The 25,750-nt window shown below is 37.5% G+C and overlaps 1 protein-coding gene across 1 annotated transcript; it reads left to right on the forward strand.

The window, feature by feature from the left end:
• Positions 1–901: 901 nt before the first annotated feature.
• Positions 902–25,459, forward strand: OTUD4 (OTU deubiquitinase 4; the record flags this gene model as incomplete). Its single annotated transcript, XM_011957335.1, has 16 exons — positions 902–1,001; positions 3,659–3,791; positions 6,450–6,507; positions 6,753–6,870; positions 6,965–7,029; positions 9,806–9,900; positions 11,685–11,788; positions 11,891–12,077; positions 16,201–16,363; positions 18,202–18,325; positions 18,635–18,690; positions 19,184–19,264; positions 20,282–20,420; positions 20,978–21,238; positions 22,598–22,638; positions 23,934–25,459. Coding segments are annotated over 16 exons (2,946 nt in total), but the record flags the coding sequence as incomplete, so codon positions are not given.
• Positions 25,460–25,750: the final 291 nt, after the last annotated feature.

Genomic DNA, 25,750 nt, shown 5'->3' on the forward strand with positions numbered 1-25,750 from the left:
TAACCCTTTTATAACATTTTAGTAGAAACACTGAAAAGAAATGAGACATTAATATATACGATGAATTAGAGTGTTATTAGTTTTTTGTCAGTGTAAACATTAAGTACTAAAATAACTTGTGAAAATAGGTTCTGCCATTACATCCAGGAATACTTTAGTAATCATATATATTTCCCTGTTGTAAATTTTACTCACAAGGGTGTCGTTGCATTATCTGTCATAAAGCAGAAGCAACTGAAAAATTTTGTGAAGCCTAGAAAGAAAGATGATCTAACTTATTATAAGAGACTTTGTGTCTTAAGTAGCTATTTTGGAGTCATGAAGGCCAAATTGAAGTGACTTGTGTTCCACCATTCTAGTGGTGGTAAGTTAGAGGGTAATTAAGTAAAATACTACTGTTAGAAGAGTTTTGGGGTTTCTGGGATGTTTTAAGGGATCTGACTTTTTCAAAACAAATTTTGAAATGTATTATTATATTCTAAACAAAATGCGCATTTTTCTTTGTGTATCTGATGATTTAGAAAATCACTTATACAAAGAAATTTATCTTTGATTTTGCTTGTTAGAAAATTTTGCTTGTTAGAGGTTAGCATTAATAAGGTTTTCAAATATTTTCTTACAGTGTCTTAATTTTCTTCTTTAAGTAGTTGAAAGCATGTTTTCATATATTATTTTTATTTTTTTGTGATCCTGTAAACATTTCCAGAAATCATTTTGAATTTTTTGATCAATGCTTATATAACATTTCAACATATGGATGTACTGTAGCTTGACAATATTGAAGCTTTAGGTTACTCCTAAAATACTCACTGTCTGTTTGGAAATGATCTAGTAATTCAGAGGCATTGGAGACGTACGTTGCTATGTAAATGTCATATATACGAGGGGCTGAAATGTTTCTTTTATTTTTCCCTTTCAGGTATTACTGTGTTTTTCAAATGGAAATCACTATGATATTGTGTATCCCATAAAGTATAAAGAAAGCTCTGCTATGTGTCAGTGTAAGTATCACCTTGTGTTTATATGGGAAATTATATTCCTGAACTTATAAAGTCTTAATATAAACAAATCAGAACAAATAATTCTATTGTGATATGAAAGTTATGTCCTAGAACCTTAAATTACCAAGAGTATTAATATTGTAATAAAAACGTGTTGCAGTAGGAGGAAAGGTAGCTGGGCATGGTGGCACATGCCTGTTTTCCCAACTACTTGGGAGGCTGAGGTGGGAGGATCACTTGAGCTCAGGAAGTCAAGGCTGCAGTGAGCTATGATTGTGCCACTACACTCCAGCTTGGGCAACAGAGTGAGACCTTGTTTCAAACTCAAACAAAACAAAACAGAAATTGGAGGAAAGGGAGCTTGTGGCTAGAGTTTGACTTGTAAATACCGACTGTTTTTTCCTGCAATAATTTCAGTAATAAAGATTTATATGCATTTTAAAAACTGTTAGTGTATAGCTTGAAAATCCAAGTGACTGAGCAAATCAAACATTTGATTGTATTTGGCTCCAGGGCAGCATTTTGAACCTTGGCACTATTGATATTTTGGGCCGGATAATCCTCTGTTGTAGGGCTCTCTTGTGAACTTCAGGGATGTTAAGTACCATCCTTGGCTTCTAGCTAGTGGATGGCAGTAACACACACTCTCTCCCTTTGTGACAACTAATAATATCTCCAGATTTTGCCAAATGTTTCTTGGGCGTATGAATTCCCCTTGTCCTCCTTCTCTTTGAGAATCCCTGCTATAGAAGAGCAGTGACCCTTCCTACCAGTTTATTTTATATCATCTACTGGCAAAGCACAAATCAGTCATACAAAGCAGTGGTACTGGGCTTGTGACAGCTTTTTCCTCTGCTCTTAAGCTAGTGGTAACCAGTAAAGATATATGCAATACACTATTTAAAAAAATTAATCCATTGTAAGGTATGAAGGTATAGCTTCTGTACCCTGGGCTATGTCTTCTCTCTCTCCTAGCTAGTCACAATCTGGACATTAAACAGCTCTGGGAAAGACAGCTCCTACAGCTTGTCTTTCCTGTGCTTCTAAGTGCCTGTGGTTTGGGTGATATAAGGGCTGTAACTCCTGTTACTGGAATGTGGAAGAAAGATGGTCTATAAGAGGAAGTCTCTGTGGGAACTCATTTAGAGGTGGACACCCAATGTTTTTTTTGTTGTTGTTGCTACTTTTTTTTTTGAGATAGAGTCTCGCTCTGTCGCCTAGTGCAGTGGCTCAGTCTCCGCTCACTGCAACTTCCGCCTCCTGGGTTTAAGCTGTTCTCCTGCCTCAGCCTCCCAAGTAGCTTGGATTACAGGTGCACGCCACCACGTCTGGCTAATTTTTGTATTTTTAGTAGAGATGGAGTTTCACCATCTTGACCAGGCTGGTTTTGAACTCCTGGCCTCAACTGATCTGCCCGCCTTAGCCTCCCAAAGTGCTGGGATTACAGGCGTGAGCCCTACCACACCCGGCCTTTTGCTGTTTTTTTAAGACAGGGTCTCGCTCTGTCGCCCAGACTGGAGTGCAATGGCATGATTTCAGTTCACTGCAACCACTGGTTTCTGGGTTCGAGCGATTCTCCTGCCTCAGCCTCTTGAGTAGCTGTAATTACAGATGTGCACCACCACACTTTGCTAATTTGTGTATTTTTAGTAGAGACAGGGTTTCACCGTGTTGGCCAGGCTGGTCTCGAACTCCTGACCTCCAGTGATCTGCCTGCCTTGGCCTCCCAAAGTGTTGGAATTACAGGTGTGAGCCTCCACACCTGGCCCCATTGTTGGTGAATTCTTAGTACATTTGTTTTCTTAAAGCTCATCGTAATAAAACCAAATGAGAATCCTAAAATCCATGTATTTTTGAATTTTTGTTAAAATATATTTCCCTATATTTGAGACTGGAGTTTTAAAATTTTACTTTATTTAAAGCAACAGAGTTGTCTAAATATGCTGCTTTCATTCAGTAGCTGCTGAGAATATATTTTGTAACAGCTTTTTTTTTTAGTTGCTTATGTGAAATTAAAATCTGGAGCTAGGTTATGTAGTCAAACATCCTCTTTTTCTATGGAAACCTGAGAAGTGCTTGTCCAAGGGTACAATTAGTGGGAAAGCTTAGACTAGCATCCAAGTCTTCTGAATTGTCAGCTAGTATGTACTATATTCCTCTTTCTAGCAATCTTAATGCTTCTTACTGTTTTTCATCCAAATCTCTTAAGATTGGGCATGTTGTATGACATACTTAAGTCTCAGTTTCCTTATCTGTACAATCAGAATAATGCTTCACTGTGCTGGGATTAAACGTAAGGATATATAGAGGTGCACAGTGTGTGGAATGTAGTAGTAATAATTGCTCAGTGTGTGTGTTTTGGCTTTTCCTATTGTCCTACTTGTTTCACAGTTGTACCTTTTTGTGATGGTGTTAGTTTTTAAAATGGCACTGTCTTTTGTGATTATTTTAAACTACTTAACTGCACTTACAGAAATTTTAGTTGTACCCTGGGTAACTTTCTGATTAAATTGTGTTATTGACCATAAGGTTTAGCAGGTATCTAGTCAGGATTTTAAAAGCCTGAGCAATAGAAAGTTACAATGTTACGGTCTGTTCCTGTTTTTAAAAAACTCCCTATAGTTAATGTTGGAATATCTGTCTGTCATTAATTGCAGCTCTCCTTTATGAATTGCTGTATGAGAAGGTATTTAAAACTGATGTTAGTAAAATTGTGATGGGACTAGACACGTTGGAAGTAGCTGATGAAGACAACAGTGAAATATCAGATTCAGAGGATGACAGTTGCAAGTAAGAATGAAATCCTAAAATATTTTTCTAGTGCCATACAAGGAAACATTTAAGTAAATGTCTTTACATTTCAGTAAATGTCTTTGCATAAGATATATTGAGGTGTTAATGGTATTCATAAAATACAGCCGTCTGCTGAAGTTTCTTTATCCTTGCCACTATTTTTACCTAATTTCTATTATGGGACTGTTTGGATGTTTATATTAGGATATTATATTAGGATGTTTACTCTTTTATAAGAACCAACCCTATTGTATTCTTATTGAAACTAAAAGTATATATTGTTGTATGAGAGTATGAAAGGATTGTACTTGGTATGTTACACTCTGTGACACTAGAAATATAAATGGAACTTAAGCCTTAGGCTATCTAATTCTTTATTATAAAAATAACTTAAAATATATGTATATCTCTTGATTTGTAATTACAAGTATTTATTGAATTAAAATTTTCTGAACCTGATTGAAAATTTGGCCACCATTTCTTTCTAACTTGAATCAGTGTCTGCCATTGTAAATTTAATTCTAGAGTGGACTGACTTTGCATAGATAGAAATTTTGCTCTATGGTTCTCTCTGAGCACCATGTCATTGAGCATGGGGGCATTGGAAGAGAGAATGACTAGCTTGTTACAACTTACTACCTGTGATTGGGGTTGGGGGACTTCTAGCACATCCAGCACGTGCCCTTTGGTTGCTGGTGGTGGTAATGGTATTAGAAACAACTGGGTCTTATATGGCATTTGGCAAATGAAGTATAGAGTAGGGGCTAGTAAGCTGGAGAAGTTTACCGGAGATGGTAGAATAGGTGTATAAGAAGATGTGTTCACTATTGTGTTTAGTTTTTCTTTTTATACCGCACTCTTGTCCTTGGAATGTGGATTACCTTTACATTGCATTATTAAAATTTCTTTTTTTTTTTTTTTTTTTTGAGACGGAGTTTTGCTCTGGTTGCCCAGGCTGGAGTGTAATGGTGTGATCTTGGCTGACTGCACCCTCCTCCTCCTGGGTTCAAGCGATTCTCCTGCCTCAGCCTCCTGAGTAGCTGGGATTACAGGCATGTGCCACCAGCCCGGCTAATTTTGTATTTTTAGTAGAGATGGGGTTTCCTCTATGTTGGTCAGGTTGGTCTCGAACTCCCGAACTCAGGTGATCTGACCACCTCGGCCTCCGAAAGTGCTGGGATTACAGGCCTGAGGCACTGTGGCCTCGTTTTTGTAAAACCATCAGATCTTGTGAGAACTCACGATCATGAGAGCAGCGTGGGGGAACCACCCATGATTCAATTATCTCCACCTGGTCTTGCCGTTGATATGTGGGGAGTATTACAATTCAGGATGAGATTTTGGGTGGGGGCACAAAGCTAAACTGTATCAGCCTACATCTCAACACTCATTTTTGCCTACTTATTTTTTTTTCCTTATAGCAATTATCAGCATTTAACATACTCATTACTTACTAGTTTTTATCTGTTGTCACCAGATTGTACATTTCATGTAGGCAGAGTTTTTGTTCACTTAAATGCTAGACCTCAGCACCTAATAATACAGTCATCCCTTGGTGTATACCAGGGGATTTGGGACTCTTGAGTATACCACAGTCTGCACATATTCACGTCCTGCCACGGGCCCTGTGAATCTGTTTATATGAAAAGCTGGCCCTCTGTGTACTTGGGTGTCACATCCGAAGAATACTGTATTTTCGATCTGCTTTTGGTTGGAAAAAAAGCTGTGTGTAAGTGGAACTGCACAGTTCAAACCTGTGTTGTTCAAGGGCCAGCTGTGTACAGTGCATGGCACATAGTAGACACTCAAGTTAGTTACTGAGTATATGAATGTGTAGGTATGTATGCGACAGTGAATTTAAAGGGCTGATGATGGTGCTTTCATTGTGCTGAACATTATTTGACGTATTTTTTTTTTTTTTTGAGATGGAGTTTCGCTCTTGTTTCCCCGGGCTGGAGTGCCGTGGTGTGAACTCGGCTCACTGCAGCCTCCTCCCCCCGGGTTCAAGCGATTCTCCTGCCTCAGTCTCCCGAGTAGCTAGGATTATAAGCACACGCCACCATGCCCAGCTAATTTTGTATTTTTAGTAGAGACGAGGTTTCTCCATGTTGGTCAGGCTGGTCTTGAACCCTCCAACTCAGGTGATCTGCCTGCTTCTGCCTCCCAAAGTCCTGGGATTGCAGGCGTGAGCCACCGCACCCAGCTGATGGAGAGTGTTTTTAATAAACGGGTTGTCGAATCTGCCTATAGATAATTTTGTTGTAAATGGATTTTTTTTTTAAATGGGTATATTGAAATAAACTGGTATATTGAATTTACAAAACAATGTAAAAACTTGCTTTCAATATACACGTGAGTAAATTCAATTATTCTACCCACCCAAATTTCACAGTTTATTTCTGTTCTCTTACTGATCACTGAGCCAGTTAGAATTACTGTTGTCTTTGACTTCTATCTTATATATATATACGTTTACATACATATACCCTTTTATATATAGATACATTTATACCAAAACTTGTATGAGCTCACTGGAATATAGCTCTGACTTTTTGGAGCATAGTTCTGACTTTGAAGACTTTTAAATGAGGTTAGAAGGTAATTACATGCAAATACCTTTTTTCTGCCCCTAATTATGGTTATCTTTCTTTGTAGGAGTAAAACTGGTGCTGCTGCTGATGTGAATGGATTTAAACCTTTGTCAGGCAATGAGGTATTTTTTTTAAAAGTTTTAAAACTAGCTCTTTAATATAAGAAAGCATATACATTAAAATCTTAATTTTTTTTCTTTTTTCTGGTACGTTTCAGTCAAGTCAGGATCATCTAAGAAATTGATTTGGTGGCTTCCTAGTTTTTTGAAGTTTCTTTTCTTCATTTGACTTTAGTTTTACGTGTATCTCAAACAAAAATGTTTTAAAAGACCCGTGTTGATTGGACTTCCTGACTTTGTTTATTTAGCAGCTGAAGAACAATGGGAACTCTACTAGCCTGCCTTTGTCTAGAAAGGTTCTTAAGTCACTCAATCCTGCAGTCTATAGAAATGTGGAATATGAAATTTGGCTGAAGTCTAAACAAGGTGAGTTAAAAATCTGCATTTTCCATAAATTTGCTTTGTAGCACTTGAAAATAAGTCAACTTTATATTATACTGACCTTTTTTTTTTTTAACAGCTCAGCAAAAACGTGATTATTCCATTGCTGCTGGCTTACAGTATGAAGTTGGAGACAAATGTCAAGTAAGTGACTTATGTAAAATAAGAGATTTTGCTTGAAACCTTGCTTTTTCTAATACGAACCGAGAAAACAACTGAGGTGTGAATATGTTGTTAATTTGGGATTTCAGAATATATTTATCATGTATATACATTTTAGTAGTTTACAAGTATTTAGCTTTTTGACTCATTTGAATACATTGTTAAAATTGTACGTATCTGAAACTGTGGCATTCCATCACATGATCTTTAGAAACAGTTCAGCCTTTGGTGTTACTTGGTTCAAAGAAGTAACGATAATAACATTTCAGATATTGAGGTTTTTTTGTTAAAATTGACTTAAATTGATTCAAAATTGACTATAGGTCATTTAGTTTTGTTTATGAAAATCATCTTGGATCATGTTGATACATAATGTTTACTGTTGGACTGAGGAAGGAAAGTGAACCACAGAGAATTTTTTGCCAATTAATTTGAATAAGCAGCTGCCCTGGGTTTGAGTAGCTGATTGTTAAAAGGGGAAAGTTGGATTAAAATCAGTGTTTCTTAATCTAGTGGTTAACCCCCTCACTCGCCCCCCAGTCCCCTCACCCCCACTGAACATTCAGCAGTGTCGAGAAATTTTTACTGTCACAACTGGGAGGGTGCTACTGACATCTAGTGGGTAGAGGCCAAAGCTGTGGCCAAATACTCGACAGTGCACAGGACAGCCTCCCTCATCTCCCTCCAACAAAGAATACGTAGTCCAAAGTGTCAGTAATGCTTAGGCAGAAGAAATCCTAGGTAAGATAATTTACAAGGTCTCTTCTTGTTTTTTGTTCCTTGTTTATGGAAAAATATTGCTATTTCAAAAACAAAAACAAAACCACATACACAAAAAATGTTATATGGAAGTTAATTCTCATCAGAAATTATTTCCATCAAAAAATGTTGCCTTTTAAAAAACTACTTTAAAACAGCCATTGGCAAACATTTATATTTGACTTACGGAGGAAACATTTACTTTATGATAAATTGGCTTATGTGAAGTCATCTGATTACCCAGGATTTTATCTTAAGAACCTTTAATAGTTCTCGTTCTGGGGTATTTAAAGGTGAGGAAAAAGAGAACATGATTCATTCAGGTACTGCCTTATGGGATTGTCATAAATCTGCTCTAATTGTAGAAGGGAATTGTGGAAGCTTTTACTACATTGATTGGGAAAACTTGAAAGAGAACAAACTAGATTAAATCCAGGGTTTAAAGGTCTGTCTCCTCACCCTTCTCGACAGAGAAGAGAAGGTGGCTTATGCTGTATCACTAAAGTCATGTTATTTTAAGTCAAGCATATTTCCTTTGAGGTTGAAATTGCTTTTGGTAAAGTAGGTGCTTTTGATAAAGTAAATGGTAAAGCACATGCTTTTGTTTTTTTCCTTTTTAGAGTATTTTATTTCCATCTGTACTGCTTGACCATTTTATTTGGATGACATGGTCATTGGGTAATTTGGATAAAATTTTAACAAACTGAGATGACTCTAAGGTGACTTTGTTTACTCAAGTGTGTAAGATGTAGTTTAAACTTTTGATTAGAACTAAGTTCAGAAAAGACTTTTTTTATTGTGAAACTTTTGAAGGAAAAATGTCTTGTCATTGATGAAGAATGAAATATCAGCTTGAGGACTTTGGTTTACTACTAAAAGTGGGAGGTTGCTTAAAACATTGTACTGTATTGTGTACTTGGCAGGTACACAGTTCAGTGTGGGCAATTTAACAATAGGAAGAAAACTTAGGCTTATTTCCTCTTTTATCAAGGATTTATAATTGCGTAATATTAATTGTAAGAGAACAGTTAATGGATCTATTTTTAGGGATAAAACTCACAGTTGCACATTTTTAACATAGGAAAAATGGGAAGATAATAATTGTAATAATAGTTGCTCTCACTTTTAGAGTGGTTGCTGTGTGCAAGTTGGTATCTCTTATGTGTATCCTGTGCACCCTCATTCCATCTCCATGAGTTCTGTGACGTAGGTACTATTATTAGCTCCATTTTGCATTATGAGGAAACTGAAAGGAGAGAAAAATAACTTGCCCATGGTCATATTGCTGGCAAGTGGAAAAGCCATACCTGGAAGCCTGGGGTATGTGAGACCATAGCCCTGCCTTCAGAACCAGGGCATGTTGCCTCTTTCGTTTAGAGCCTTAACATTGTGCTCCTACTTTTTGAACAATTTAGAAAATCAGTTTAGAAAATAATTGAGAGGGACAAAGAAGAAAAGATTTTCTTTCTTTTAGGTGGGAGATATGGAGGTCTGGGAAGTTAAGGAGATGGATTTTATTGTAGACCTTTTTGGACTTACTTTGTTTTTACTGATAAACTTTATTTTCTGTTTAATTAAAGACAAAATTTTAAAATCTGGGTGTGGTGGCTCATGCCTGTAATCTCAGCACTTTGGGAGGCCGAGGCAGGTGGATCAGTTGAGGTCAGGAGTTCGAGACCAGATGGGCCAACACGGTGAAACACTGTCTCTACTGAAAATACAAACAGAACAAAACAAAATAAATGTAGCCGAGTGTGGTGGCATGCACCTGTGATCCCAGCTACTTGGGAGGCTGAGACAGGAGAATCCCAGGCTTGAACTGGGGAGGTGGAGGTTGCAGTGAGCCAAGGTTGCACCTCTGCACTTCAGCCTGGGTGACAGAGCGAGACCCTGTCTCAAACAAACAAAACAAACAAACAAACGCAAAAAACTGATTGATGCAAAGGAAGCAGGTGACTGATTTTTTTTTTTTCCTTTTCATTTTTGGAATTTTTAACAGGTGAGGTTGGATCACAATGGAAAATTTTTGAATGCAGATGTTCAAGGAGTTCATTCTGAGAATGGACCAGTTTTGGTTGAAGAACTGGGAAAGAAGTATGTACTACTCTTCAGCTAAGGCATTTACTGCCTCTTCCATTTAGCCTAACCATGAGCATTTTAAAATGGCTTTCTATATTTGCAAATTCAATGAAAGATATTGCCCATGTATAGAAAGTGTATTTGGGGGCCAGGGGCCGTGGCTCATGCCTGTAATCCCAGCACTTTGGGAGGCCAAGATGGGCGGATCACGAGGTCAGGAGATGGAGACCATCCTGGCCAACGTGGTGAAACCCCGTCTCTACTAAAAATATAAAAATTAGCTGGGCGTGGCAGCGTGTGCCTGTAAATCCCAGCTACTTGAGAGGCTGAGGGAGGAGAATCGCTTGAACCAGGGAGGCAGAGGTTGCAGTGAGCTGAGATCGTGCCTCTGCTCTCCAGCCTGGTAACAGAGCTAGACTTCGTCTAAAAAGGAAAGTACATTTGTTCTGACCTCTAGAAAAACACTAAATGTGCAAATTTAGTATTTTGCACATTGTCAAACTTTAAATGAAGATTGTTGCTTACTGTTTAAAATGTACCATTGTGTGCACAAAGGCAGTTTAAGAAATTGACTAGATCGTAATATGGGAGCTTTGGAGGGATTCATTTTAAGTTCATTCAGTACTGCATTGTGTGTAGTTAGTGTTCAGTCAGTGTTTGTCAGATGGAATAGCAAAATATTGTTGGCTTACCTTATACAGTGTTATTTTAGAGCACCTTTGTTTCAGTTGCTGCTGGGCTTTATTAGAGAAAAAGGTAGTAAGTCATACCTTAAACTTTACTGTGGAAAAATTTGAACATACACAAATTAAGAATAGATCCCCAATATAACCAACAGCACAGTTTTTGAATCCCAGTATAACTCAACACCCATTTTTAGCAACTCACAGCATTTTGACCAATTTTTTAATTTTTTTTGAGACATAGTCTTTCCTGTCACCCAGGCTGGAGTGCAGTGGTACAATTTAGGCTCACTGCAACCTCTGCTTTCCGGGTTCAAGTGATTCTCCTGCCTCAGCCTCCCAAGTAGCTTAGATTACAGGCATGTGTCACTATGTCCGGCTAATCTTTTGTATCTTTAATAGAGACAGGGTTTGACCATGTTGGCCAGGCTGGTCTTGAACCCCTGACCTTGTGATGCGCCCACTTCAGCCTCCCAGAGTGCTGGGATTACAGGCATGAGCTGCCTCACCCGGCCTAGGCAATATTTTCTAATCTATTTTCCCTAATACGTTTTTATTTTGTTTTTTGTTTTTTTTTGAGACGGAGTCTCGCTCTGTCGCCCAGGCTGGAGTGCAGTGGCCGGATCTCGGCTCACTGTAAGCTCCGCCTCCCGGGTTCACGCCATTCTCAGCCTCCTGAGTAGCTGGGACTACAGGCGAATACGTTTTTAAAAAATGAAAATGAAATTGGCATATTCTGAAGGTAATGCAAACATCACACGATTTCTCCAGTGATGTTTATATGTTTCTCTAACAGAATAAAGACTTCCTTCCCTGCCTTAACTACAGTACCATTATCCTGTCTAAAAGAATAAGTCATTCTGTATTTAACTTTTGCTTAGATTGTGATTTAGCCCTCTTTTTTTTAAATTAGAAAATATACTTTTGATTAATACCATTTTATTTGATTAGAATTACATCTGGATTGGTAAATGCTGTTTGTACCTTAATTCTAATTTATTTTAATGTAAGAAATAAAACTAGAAATTCTTATATAAGCTGAAAATAAATATGCAGAATATTTAAGTATTCTTACTAGGGTATTTTAAGCTATCACAAGTCTTTTCCCCTTTGAAGGCACACATCAAAAAACCTCAAGGCACCTCCCCCAGAAAGCTGGAACACAGTGTCAGGGAAGAAGATGAAAAAACCTTCCACTTCTGGACAAAATTTCCATTCTGGTAGGAGCACATCAGGCTATCATTCCTTTGGGATTGGGATGATGGTACTTGGGATTGTTTATAATGTGAATATTATGATGTACTTTTGGGTTCTTATCACAGATACGGATTACAGAGGGCCAAAGAATCCAAGCAAGCCAATAAAAGCCCCATCAGCACTACCTCCTCGACTGCAGCATCCTTCAGGAGTAAGACAACATGCGTTCTCTAGTCATTCTTCAGGGTCACAGTCTCAGAAATTCTCCAGTGAGCACAAAAATCTTAGCCGGACACCTTCACAGATCATAAGGTAACCTTGAATGCAAGAACAGTATAGAAATCAAGTAAGAGGCATTTGTTGTATTTGCTGCATTATATGCATTTAAATAATTATAACTTTGTATTCATATAATTGTCCCTACATTAGTATTAAGAGCATTTTGGATAAAACATCATGTGAGGATCTCAATTCTTTATAATTTTCTTCAAACAAAGCAAGGAAGTATATATAGAAAGACCTTTATTTTTTAGTATTTTTTCAAATGGTTTGGGAGATCTTATTCTAGCCCAATGCTATTCTGGCACTTAATTTTCTGGTGGCTTGTAATATGGTAAATACTGGATTCCAGATTGCATTTCTATTTCCTTGAGAGGTGAGGATACTCCCATTTGTACAGGAACTTAAAGCAGCCCAAAATTGTTTGTTTACTTTGATAAGTTTTGATTGTGGTAATGTCTCTTAATACTGAATGGGGCTACAATTTTAGGTCTGTGAAATTGTAAATATCAACATTCTAAGTATCCAGAGACAGATGAACTTTGAGGATCACAATTTTCCTGTGCTATGTGGGTTTTAATTTTTCCCTAGTCTACACTTTCTGTTGAGTAACTTTATAACCCTTTGCAAGAGCTTTATTTGAGAGGCTGTGTCTTATGTTGAAGCCGTCTTTATCATGCAAATATGACTGTGTTTCCTGTGGAGTCTTCATAGGTAACTATGACAAGTACTTTTCCCATCAAAGCACCTTCTCAATTGCCCGAATTGCTGTAGCATCAGCTTATGTGTTTGCTAACCCTCTGGTCTTTAGTTCCTTTATATCTGGCATTTGGATGTTACCTTTTTTGTGAATGCACTTAACATTTTGTCACTGAAGATATATAGGCTGGTGTGAAGGTCATGAGTTATCTCAGTTGATTGTTCACAGTCAGTTACAGATCAAACTCCGTGTTCTACTCTTTCACCTTTTCTCACTACTGTAGTTGGCTTGTCTTAAAAAGAAAGGAAATAAAAAAATATGTTTTATGTAGCATCTTCAAGACAGAATTGTAGTTCTTAAGCTGACATTTATCAAATACTATAAGCTGACATTTATCAATACTATTTTAGTTTCTTGGTGCTGTTGTAGCAAAATACCATAAATTGGTCATCTTAAAACAACAGAAATTATATTGTTTCACACTTCTGGTTGCTAGAAGTCTGAAATCAAGTTGTTGCCAGGGCCATGGTCTCTCTGAAGGCTCTAGGGGAGAATCTGTTCTATGCTTGCCTCCTACTTCTGGAGTTAACTGCAGTCCTTGAGGTTCCTTGGCTTGTAAGTGCATCACTCCATTCTCTGCTTCCATCATCGCATGGTGTTCTCCCCATATGTCTCTGTCTGTCTTTTCTCATAAGGACATTAGTCATACTGGGTTTAGGTCCTACCCTATTCAGTACGACCTCATCTTTACTTGATTACATCTGAGAAGACCCTATTTCTAAATAAGGTCATGTGCACAGGTACTAGAGATTAGGAACATGAACATACCTTTCTGAGAAGCACAGTTCAATCCATAACAAATATTAATGATTCTAATCCATTACATTACCTCTCCCAAACAGGATTTATGCCACTAATCAACTAGTTTATGGCTGAAGTTTGTTTGGACATTGACCAAACTCCAGTAGCCTCTGGTAGTAGCTTACTCAATGCACAAAGAGTATCTAAGATATTAACTTACTTTGAATGTTAACTTTGGAAACCTAGAAATAGAAAGTAACTATGGAAAGGTAATAGGCAGAAATTAATTGTTTAATAACATTCTCATTTTTTGATAGAAAAAGCAATATTATTTTTCCTTGAACACAAGGGTACTCTTTAGTGATTTAAAGATTTAAAAAGAAAATAGAGATAGACTACAAAATGGCTAATTATTATGAGTTTATAATCCAGTGTATTTCTGGTGTTTGATTGCTTGTGAATTGGTACAGTGCTCAGACAGATGTCTTGTACCAATAATACTTTTAATCAAGTTTTTTTTTTTTTTTTTTGAGACAGAGTTTCGCTCTTATTGCCCAGGCTTGAGTGCAGTGGCGCAATCTTGGCTCACTGCATCCTCCGTCTCCCGGGTTCAAGTGATTCCCATGCCTTAGCCTCCTGAGTAGCTGGGATTACAGGCGTGCACCACCACACCTGGCTGATTTTGTATTTTTATTAGAGATGAGGTTTCACCATGTTGGTCAGGCTGGTCTTGAACTCCTGACTTTAGGTGATCAGCCCGCCTCTGCCTCGGAAAGTGCTGGGATTACAGGCATGAGCCATGGCACCCGGCCTCTAATCAACAGTATTTTTAATACTATGAGATAGAGAAGCATATCTTATTAGGATCCTTTTATATATGTTAGCTATATGTGTTACTTGGTATATAAAAATACTTGATGATGTGTGACAAGGCAGTGATAATTAATACCACAAACATGAAACTTTAGAGATTTTTTGACATTGTGACTAATTACATTAGAACCTAGTGGTATTTGCAGTTTGTTGTTAGGTTAGCATGCTTTCTCCATTGTGTGTGAGATGCAGTTTGTTGTTAGGTTAGTATGCCTTCTCCATTGTGTGTGAGAGCGAATTTTACTAATGTATTAAAACAAATTTAAAAACTTTATTGAATATTTAAAGTAAGAACATTAAAAAACCTAGTCAGATTTTAGAATTTTATAGCTAACAATCTAATTGATTTAAGCCCAGTACAGTTCATCTTCACTGTATTTCTGATTTGTAACACATCACTTTTGAATTTCTTCTAGTTATAGAGCAAAAGAGAACTGTAGTGCTGGATATGAGACCTTCATGGCCTCTTACTTTTTCCAGTTTTTCCTCATTGATAGTTGTCTCTTCCTGTGGAGAAAACACAAAATATAACCAAAAACCAAGCAAGATTGCCATATATGCTTTCATTAATGTGGCTATCCAGGAAATACTGTGGCTATCCAGGAAATACTGTGCCTGAATATCTATCTTCAAGCTAGATGAAAATAGACTGTGGTAGCTTCTCTCTGAGGATGAGATGAAAACCATACAATAGTGGTCATTTTTTTGGGGTGATAGGAAATGGTGACAAGGTAGTGCTAATTTGGCAGAGACTCCTGACAGTTGCTGAGTCCTCTTCAAAATTTTTTACCACTGGGATTTGGGAAGGATTAGTCTAAAATAGTGAGAGTCCAGATTTTCTATCCCTCCCTTTTTTCATCAATACCATTGGGGTTGACATCTGTCCTATTGTAATTCGAGTGTGATTGTAAGTGGGACTGTGTAAGGACGTGAAATGGCTATTTATTTCAGCGGTAAAAAAAAATCAGATGACATCATAGTGCTCTACTCTGTTGAGGAGGATAATATTTCTTTGTACTGTGACAAAGTATTTTTCTTACAGGTTTTAGATTTTCATGTTCCATTTTTGAAGAACTGTTAGACATGATAGAAATAGTATTCATACTGTCTTTAATAGTTATAAGCCATATAATACATTAGGGTTGGATTATAGGGTACTAAACTCTATTCATGAATTTCTTGTCATCCTTTTTTGACCAAAATTATGTTGAAACGACAGCAGTCTTATCTATGCAATTGGTATCCAGCCTGACATGTTTTAGTTTTTCTTTTTCAGCTCTCTATCTCCCTTGGTGGTGTCATAAACAAGTGGGAAGATGGTCCTTCTGTCTTATTGGACCTTTGGACCATTCCCCTTTACTTAGAACAGAAAGTGAGAATGCTTTTGAGACCTAAACTAATAATTTTCCCTTTGAGAATAAATTCTTAATGAAAATATTGGAATATGGTATAACAAGTATATACAGTTCTCACATTTCTTCCTTGATGAAAAGAAAAAACCTCACTAATTTTTGTATCATTTGGAAATAAGTTTTTTTTTCTTTTCCCCTCTACCTCCCATTGTTAAGTTTGCCTTCTGGACTCTCTGTAAAGTAGGCTAATGCTACAGGAGCTTCCATTTGCTAAACATTTATTAACTAGGCTGCCAAATGTTCTAAAATGTCAGTGTAGCTAAATTAGTAAAATGTTTGTATTGCAAAATAGATCATTTTATTTTAGGTACTCAGTACAGTTTGTCTTTTTTTTTTTTCTTTTATCTGACAAGAATGTTTTATTTGACAGAAAACCTGATCGTGAAAGAGTTGAGGATTTTGATCACACAAGTCGAGAATCTAACTATTTCGGCCTTTCCCCAGAAGAACGCAGAGAGAAGCAAGCTATAGAAGAATCCCGTTTACTCTATGAGATTCAGAACAGAGATGAACAGGCTTTCCCAGCCCTTTCGGTATGTATGAAAAGACAGTTTAAAAGTTATTGTCTAGAAGTTTCTCTTAATACAGTTTTTAGATTAAGCCATAGTTCCCAAGGGTAAACTAATTTTTAAACTTTAAATACTTTAAAGATCACATATTTTTCACATTTTTCACATTTTTCCTTTTCACATGTTTAGTAATCTCTCTAGACCTAGAAATATTACTATAAGGTTGATAGACTTGAGGCAAGTAAACTGGTTTGTTCACTTGTAGTGTTCAGCGTTTTCTTTTGAACTAAAACGTGTTTAATTTGTTAGCAAAAGTACTGTGTAGTAGAGGTTCATGATTTAGTTAATCCATTACAAGATATATGTGTAAAATCAGGAAGCCTTTTTGAGAGCTGTTTTTCAGGGTGTTTGCTGTTGGAGGTGATAGCACATGTCATCCTGAGGCTTTGTCCTTTCTCCATGTGTCAGTCACTGGGCTGTGATGGATGCTTCTCTGATAAAAGAAGTGTTCTCTACCTTCAGGTTTCTTAATTCTTTTTGGGAAGTCAGAAGGGAAAACTGATCTCATGTAGAATGAAGTATGTGCTCTCTGAGGTGGGTTTGTTGGCAGCAAAGAGGAGGGCTACCTAATTCATTCTCATGTCTGGGAGTCTGTGCCTGTGGTCTTTTACATCTTGGTAAGTAGTACCCAAATGACCTATGATCCAGAATGGTGGTTGGACACATTTTCTCTTTAGAGTAGATTAAATAAATAATGGACTGTTACGAGAGGTTACCCAGTATACCAGTATAAAACATTAAAGCCCCACACACTGAGGTCTGTCTGCTGGTCTCTGTGGACTTCCTTAGGAGACTTGAGGAGGAACTCAGGTGAAAACAGGTGATCTGGAATAGCAGTTTAATCTGGCACAGGCATTGGAGTTTAGGAATTATTGGAAGAAGTGCCCAAATCCATTTAGGAATAATTGAAGTGCCCAAATCCGTACATAAATAAGCATTGTTTATGTGCTGCGTACATTTATCTCTCATGTCATATGTGTTATTATATAAATAACTACAAATTGTTTAAGCTTGCATTCATACCTTTTTGCATTTTTTAGTTAGTGAATTGTAAAAGTACAACTACTGTAATGTGGGTACAGATTGTGAAATTTCTTTCTTGTTAAGAATGGGGTCTTTCGTACTCATCATTTTTAGACTAAGGAATTTAATACTGATTGCTTTTGATAGTGGCTCAAATTTGTTTTCTAGAAAACTCCTGTTAGAGAAGACCGAGATCCTCCTCTTAGCTGTGTGGAACATTTATTTAGAATACTAAAACAGGAACCTAGAACCTTCAGTGATAATTTAGCTTAAAAACCTGACTTATTTCAGTCCCTGATCTCATGCAGAGTTTAAGTGATTTGCTGACAGTCAGTAAGCATTTCATTGATAAGAATCCTAGTGCAGTGTATTTGCTAATTTGCACTTCCGTTCTCCCCAACTCCCCACCAAAAAATATGGCACTACAATGACTTTTCTGGAAGGTTGGCACAGAAGATGTTGTTTTTGTAAAGAAAAGTTGTAGGGTAAAGGTTTGGTCAGGGTGGCTTCCTAGAAATAGGGATATGAAGATTAAGTCTACTAATCTGGGCTGAAATCTGATTGCTTAATCCTTTCGACTTTGCGATAAGACTATTAATCTAGGATGTATAATTAATTATGGACCCTAGATTCTATCTTCTTTAGTTTCAGTTCAAAAATACAGGGCTGTGAATTTTGGGATTTTTAGAAGTATGAAGAATAAGATTAAATACAGGATTTGTTCGTATATTTGTGGGTAAATCTTTAACACAAAATGTTGGGTTTTGTTCATTTTAAAGAGCTCATCAGTCAGTCAGTCAGCTTCTCAGAGTAGCAACCCATGTGTCCAGAGAAAATCATCACATGTAAGTGATAGAAAAGGAAGCAGGCGGAGAATGGATACAGAAGAACGAAAAGACAAAGGTAAGTTATCTCATCATTCGAAAGCAGATGCTAGAGATCTCTTTAGATGACTGGCTTAGTGCCATATATTTGGGAAGGAACACTTTTTAAGTTGTTAAGTAGTTTATCTAATGTCACATATTTTGAATGTTGTAGAGAAGCATTGACTCAAGCTAAAGCATGTTAAATGCTATTCTAAAAACTACATTTTCACTGGCTAAACGTGGTTCAAATAATACTTTTGGCTTCTTCTATCTTCGTATTTTGTTGTTCTGTGTTCAGACATGACTGGTGGCTTATGCTGTCTTTTTTAATCTTGATCTGCTGCAGACTCTATTCATGGACATAATCAGTTGGATAAAAAGCCTGAACCAAGCACATTGGAGGTAAAAGTTTTAAACACTACTTGCATCTTTTCTTTTTCCTTAATACTGTGATAGTACAGCAGGAAGAAGTGGAAGAAGGTGAAAATCAAAATTTTATAGCTGTGTATTAGGAAAGTAGAAAAGCAGGGAAAAGATGATGGGGATTGAGAAGTCACTCACAAATTATGTCTTCAGGGTACATTAGGGTGCCCTGCCTGAATTGTTAGAAAGTAGCTTTTATTCTCTGTCCCTCTAGAGTGATATTTTTAAAGGAGAAGAGTATACTGTTTGAAGCCTTGCCCCCAATGAAAACTGCCCAGTAGTTTAATATAATAAAGATGTTCAGGCAAAGTTAGCCTACTTGTTGAAGATAAGATATAATTGGAAAAAATACTCAGTGGTGAGAGGGTTCTGTCAGATACAGGTTGGGTGAATTATAAAAGGAAACCATCAATTATTCCAGAATGTGGGTCTCTGAAATACAAAACTTTTGTTTTTTTTTTTGCTTCCAAAGAATATTACCGATGATAAATATGCAACAGTTTCGTCACCATCAAAGTCAAAGAAGTTAGAGTGCCCTTCTCCTGCAGAACAAGTAAGTATATTGTTGCATTTAATATTGAATGCTCTACTCTCTGGGTTTCTTTGCTCTGTATATAGGATCATTTAACAACAAGACATCAGTATGGGAAATGGAGAATTTTTTCTAGCATCACAGTTTGGCTGTGGTTATGATTTTTAGATGTATTCTGATGTTAGTCTAGAATGTTATTGATATTTATGGAATGTTATAGAAATAACCACCATTTTCTGGACATTGAGACCATTCTTTTAATTGATTTTTAGTATATTTATATTTGTTACCATTATATTTGATACTTTGTATTACTTTGGTAGATTTGCTTGAAAATTAGATTTTTGAAGGGAAACTATGAATTTCTGCTTTATTTCAAAATTTAAAAGACTTGTCTGCATCAGTTATTTCACAGATGCGAGAGAATGTACTGGTTGAAAAGATTTGAAAAATCTGCATTAAAAAAATACCAATTTACAAATTTCATGATGAACCTGTGTTCTAGCAGACATTTTAGTTCTTGATCCTGATACAAGAGTAGAGAAAGTTAAATGTTAAATGCCAGGAAGCATATAGTTGTATGAGGAGTTTTTCTAAATAATCATGAATTTCAAGATTTCAATGATTTTGCTCACTTGCCTTAAAAGTATTGTGTTGTATTTAACTCTGCTAGTGGATAGGTGCAGTGGCTTACGCCTGAAATTCCATCACTTTGACTTTGGGATGCCAAGGCGGGTAGAGCCCAACTCTTGAGCCCAAGAGTTTTGAGACTAGCCTGGGCAACATGGTGAAACCCTATCTGTATTAAAAAATACAGTCCTTGTTGGTAGGCAACCCTTGGTTAGGATCAAATTTGTTTGCATGTTACCTTTAGTGTCTGTGTGTTTCTCTTACATTTCTAAGACTATAAAGGGCTATTTGTACTTCATTTGTATAAAAGGCAGGCAACTCCGTATGTATCTGGTGGTTAGAATTAGTGTTAAAGTAAAATGACCTCTTGTCTTTTTCTGTCTTCCCCTATTCACCCCCTTCTTGAAGAAGCCAGCAGAACATGTGTCTTTGTCAAATCCAGCTCCCCTTCTAGTTTCTCCAGAGGTACATCTAACTCCTGCGGTGCCTTCTTTACCAGCCACTGTGCCAGCCTGGCCAAGTGAACCTACAACTTTTGGACCAACAGGTTAGAGAAGGGTTTAGAAAATCTAGCCAGCCAAAACACCTTTCTAGTCAGAGACTTCAAATTCTTGAGTGAAAGTTTGACCTCCGAGCAGGGTTAGGTATGTGGAGCCTCACAGAGCTTTCTGTGATACTCTGCTTTGCTCTGCTTCCAGTGTGGAAAGACCATGTTCATTTGGTGTTGTATTCATCTGACATATGCCCTCATAATCTCAGGAGCATGATGTTTGAGCTGGTTGCTTTGGTTGTTCAGCACTAATTAGCACCACGGTTTGATGCTTCCTTCGTGGGCCAGCTCTTTATGGCCCCCTAATGAATCCCTTGACCAGCCCCATGTCTTACACGTGCCTGCAAGAGCTACTGTTAGAAGACATTGACTCAGAGCTTGTGTCCTGGGCATATTTCCTTCTTTGTGTCCAGGAGGGCCCTTGGTTGATATTAAAAGGTACTACTTTAGATTGGCTATGTCAGTTATATAGCATTCTTTATAGGTTAATGTAAGCATATTTGTAAAGATTTTCATCTTTTGTCATTTTTGATTCCTTTTCTTCTTGTTTGTAGGTGTCCCTGCTCCAATTCCCGTTTTGTCAGTGACACAGACTTTGACCACTGGACCTGATTCTGCTGTATCCCAAGCTCATTTAACACCCTCTCCAGTTCCTGTGTCAATACAAGCAGTTAACCAGCCCTTGATGCCTTTGCCTCAGACATTGAGCCTTTATCAAGACCCACTCTATCCTGGGTTTCCTTGTAATGAAAAGGGAGATCGAGCCATTGTACCACCTTATTCACTGTGTCACACTGGGGAGGACCTACCTAAAGGTGAGCTCCTTCTCCAAGTTCAAATTGACTTTGTAAAGTCCAAACAAGCTTAGTAAGAAATGAAAAGATGTAAGTAGAGGTCAGAGGTCTGGTTTCTTAGTAAGCTCAAGGATCGGAACGACAGCAGAGGTTTAGCTATTAGTCATTCATTCTTGTTTCAGCTTGATTTATTAGAAAAATGTATTAGAATTTTTTTTCTTTTTGAGGCGGAGTCTCTGTCTGTCGCCCAGGCTAGAGTGCAGTGGTGCGATCTTGGCTCATTGCAACCTCTGCCTCCTGGATTCAAGGGATTCTCCCATTTCAGCCTCCTGAGTAGCTGGGACTACAGGCACCTGCCACCATGCCTGGCTAAGTTTCTTGTATTTTTTAGTAGAGACAGGGCTTCACCGTGTTAGCCAGGATGGTCTCCATCTCCTGACCTTGTGATCCGCCCGCCTCGGCCTCTCAAAGTGCTGGGATTACAGGCGTGAGCCACTGCACCTGGCCCAGAAAAAAATTTTTTTAATGTTTCTGGCATACTTGTTAATGCTAATATGCTTAGTAATGATACCTCCTTCTGTGTTTTTTACATAAACGGACTTGAAACCATTCTGAATTAAGATCATAATAATTTCACTAATTAGATACCTAAACATGGGTCTGCATTTCAGAACTAACACATGCATCCATGAAAAAGTTACAGAGAAAAGCAAATATAGTATGTAGTGGCTGTTAAAGTACTATATTTAATGTCTTATTTTTGTTTAAAAATTCTTTTAAAATTTACTTTCCCCCTTTATTTTTAAGGAATTTGCCCCTCCCTCATTTTTAGTTTGCAAAATTTTATATCTGTAAATCTGAGTAATGCAATGACTACTATATGCTATTTACCTGGATTTATGTGAATGTTTTTGTTGTATTAGTTAGTAGTTTGATGTTTGTGTCTATGGGTAACTGGCTCATGGTAAATGAATACTTGGAATAATATTATCCTAATGATGCTAATAAGTTAGGTTTTATGTTGATTTTACCATTCTCAACATTTTCATTTCCTAATTTTTAAGCCCCCAGAAAAGTTGAGAAAGAAAGCACCTGAATGTCCTTTACCCAGATTCAGTTTTAGTAAGATAAAAATTTCAGTCTAAGCCATTTTGGGATTTACATGCTAACAGACAAAGCATATTGAATCTGGAATTAACCTTTGGTAACAGCCTGTTTTTATGTTATGTTATATTACGTTTTTTATCTATGTTTTGTATCACAGGCTAGAGAAAACAACTATAGTAGGTAAAATTGTCTTTAGAACTATGTATTTAATGAGGATGATAAATAAAAGCTCTGCAGACACATAATTTTAACAAATGATTACTTTATTTTTAGATAAGAATATTCTTCGATTCTTCTTCAATCTTGGTGTGAAGGTATTTACATTTTATCATGTTAAAGTCAGTTTATTCATTAATACTGTTTTAAATTATTACTAGTGTTAACTCTTATCCTGTCAGTCAGTAACCTAAAATTTGCTAAATCTCATTATTTTAAAAACCAGCATTTTCAGTACTATATCGTTTGTTTTTAGTGCTAGTAGAGGCTCCAGTTTTACTTGCTTTTTCTCTTGACTGGGGTGGCTTAACCTGTGAGTATATTCAAGACATAGCTTCATCTTTGGGCAGCCTAATGGAAATGCCCTCGCTTGGGAATTAATTAGATGCAAATCTAGGCTTGAAGTTCTGCTCCATAGCTGAATTTCCCTGGGCAAGCCATGTAGTGTATCTGGGCCTAACTTTTTCATTTATGAAATGGGGGTAATATTCTTCACCTGCCTCCATTATTGAAAAGATCAAAGGAAATAACGTGTACATCCTCCTATATAAGATAGTGTGGTTGTTGACTAGAAGAGCAGAGGTATCCTTTGGGAAATGGTCAGTCTAGAAATAGCTTTTCTTAGGTTGGAGAACTCTGTCCTTGTTAAAGTTAGGTTTTCTCCTGTCCTACGTTAGTTTCTGTGGGTTTTAGACAGTCAAACTATGAAATGAAGTGCCCTACCTTAGCCTGCTGACCACTTTCATAAAAAGAAACTTGATTATTTTACCATCTGCTGCATTAATTGGTTAATTTTATATTTAATGTTGATTTTAATTGATTAGCCAATTAGCTAACCAGTTATACTTTCTTCATATTTTGGTTTTTAGCTGAAATCTTGCAGAGGAAGGATTTGGAATATTTAATTTTCAACATTATCCCTCCCTGATTAGAGGTCTAACTTAATCCTTATATTTGGAGTACTCTTGGGGGCTCCTAGAATTGTGGAGTCCTAACATTGGAGATCATCTACTCTCATACTGGCATTTTCCCAGTAAAACAAATTCAGATGTTAACTGGCCTGCATGGGGTGGCACAGTGAGTTAGTGGTAGAGCCAGAATGTGAATGCAGGTCTAGCTAAACAGTCAGTGATGGAAATACTATCTCCTATCAACTTATGAGGACTTCAGATTGGTTTTAGGACAGGAGCAAGCAATGGAGTCTTAAAGCAGTGAATTTTGTAATTCATTTTCATGTTGGTTATTACAGTGATTTAGGATTTGGACTATAGATTATGTGGTCTTTGTAGGCATGAGAAACTTACCTTGAGCCTAGTACTTGTAGATTGATATGCACCCAAACCTCTCTTTTTTTTTCCTCTTTTGTTTATTTAACTGTTTTGTGTCTCTTTAGGCATACAGTTGTCCTATGTGGGCCCCACATTCTTACCTGTACCCGCTGCACCAGGCCTACCTGGCAGCCTGCAGGATGTACCCAAAGGTCCCTGTCCCTGTTTATCCTCATAATCCCTGGTTCCAAGAGGCTCCTGCTGCTCAAAATGAAAGTGACTGTACCTGTACTGACGCCCACTTTCCTATGCAGACTGAGGCCAGTGTTAATGGTCAAATGCCACAGCCAGAGATTGGACCGCCGACATTTTCTTCACCTCTGGTTATCCCTCCATCTCAGGTGTCCGAAAGTCATGGACAATTGTCTTACCAGGCTGATCTTGAATCTGAGACCCCTGGGCAGCTTCTGCATGCTGATTATGAAGAGTCACTAAGTGGCAAGAATATGTTCCCCCAACCATCTTTTGGACCCAATCCATTCTTAGGCCCAGTTCCTATTGCATCTCCTTTCTTTCCTCATGTTTGGTATGGGTACCCTTTTCAGGGATTCATAGAAAATCCAGTAATGAGGCAGAATATTGTCCTGCCCTCTGATGAGAAAGGAGAATTGGATCTGTCTCTGGAAAATCTGGATCTGTCTAAAGATTGTGGTTCAGTTTCAACAGTAGATGAGTTTCCAGAAGCCGGGAGTGAACATGTACATTCTCTCCCTGAAGCAAGTGTGAGCAATAAGCCGGAAGAAGGCCGGACAGAGCAATCATCCCAGACACGAAAGGCAGATATGGCATTGTCTTCCATCCCTCCTGTAGCAGAGGGAAAGGCTCATCCTCCCACTCAGATTCTAAACAGAGAGAGAGAAACTGTGCCTGTTGAACTGGAACCTAAAAGGACCATTCAAAGTCTGAAAGAAAAAACAGAAAAAGTAAAAGATCCCAAGACTGCTGCTGATGTGGTCAGCCCTGGGGCCAACTCTGTGGATAGCAGAGTGCAAAGACCAAAAGAAGAGAGTTCAGAAGATGAAAACGAAGTGTCTAATATTTTGAGAAGTGGTAGATCTAAGCAGTTCTATAATCAAACTTACGGAAGCAGGAAGTACAAAAGTGATTGGGGCTATTCTGGTAGGGGTGGATATCAACATGTGAGAGGTGAGGAGTCCTGGAAAGGACAGCCAAGCAGAAGTCGGGATGAAGGTTATCAGTACCATCGAAATGTCAGAGGACGACCATTTAGGGGAGATAGGAGGAGATCAGGGATGGGAGATGGCCATAGGGGACAGCACACTTGATGGTTGTTGCTGAAGTATTTTCTAACAGAAACTCTTAGGTGGAATGTTTCTGAAGGCTTTAAAAAAATACAATAAAGTAAAACCCCAATTGGAACTCTTTCCCCTCCCCAGCCCCCTTACCTTCACTCCCATACTGGACAAGACATTTTGGACATGACTTCAAGGGGACAGGACAGGTTAATTCCTGGCATTGCCAGTTATCTTCATTCAGAATCTGTTTGATTTATTTATCAAGTGACTATCCCCGTAAAAAGTAGAAGATAAGTTTGTTAAAGTATTTTTTATAAACAGCTTAATATAAAACATTATAGATTTAGTGTTTGGCTTTTTCCTTATAAGTTTGTAAGTTTGATTTCAAATGTTGGAAATGTGTGCTTTATAGTGTTTACTAAAGTGACAAGAAAATATACCATTTGACACACTATAGATTCCAAACATAACGTTGCACCAAATAGAAATGTATATTTTATTATGCAATGCCTTAGTCATAAACTGGGCTCAAACAATTCTCAGCCTAAAACACTGTTGTCTTTTAAAATGCTTCCAACCCAAAGGCCTTTCATCTCAATATCTGTCAAACTTGAATAATGTCTTCT

The sequence above is a fragment of the Colobus angolensis genome, unplaced genomic scaffold (assembly GCF_000951035.1).
Source record: "Colobus angolensis palliatus isolate OR3802 unplaced genomic scaffold, Cang.pa_1.0 Scaffold111, whole genome shotgun sequence".
Lineage (NCBI taxonomy): Eukaryota > Metazoa > Chordata > Mammalia > Primates > Cercopithecidae > Colobus > Colobus angolensis.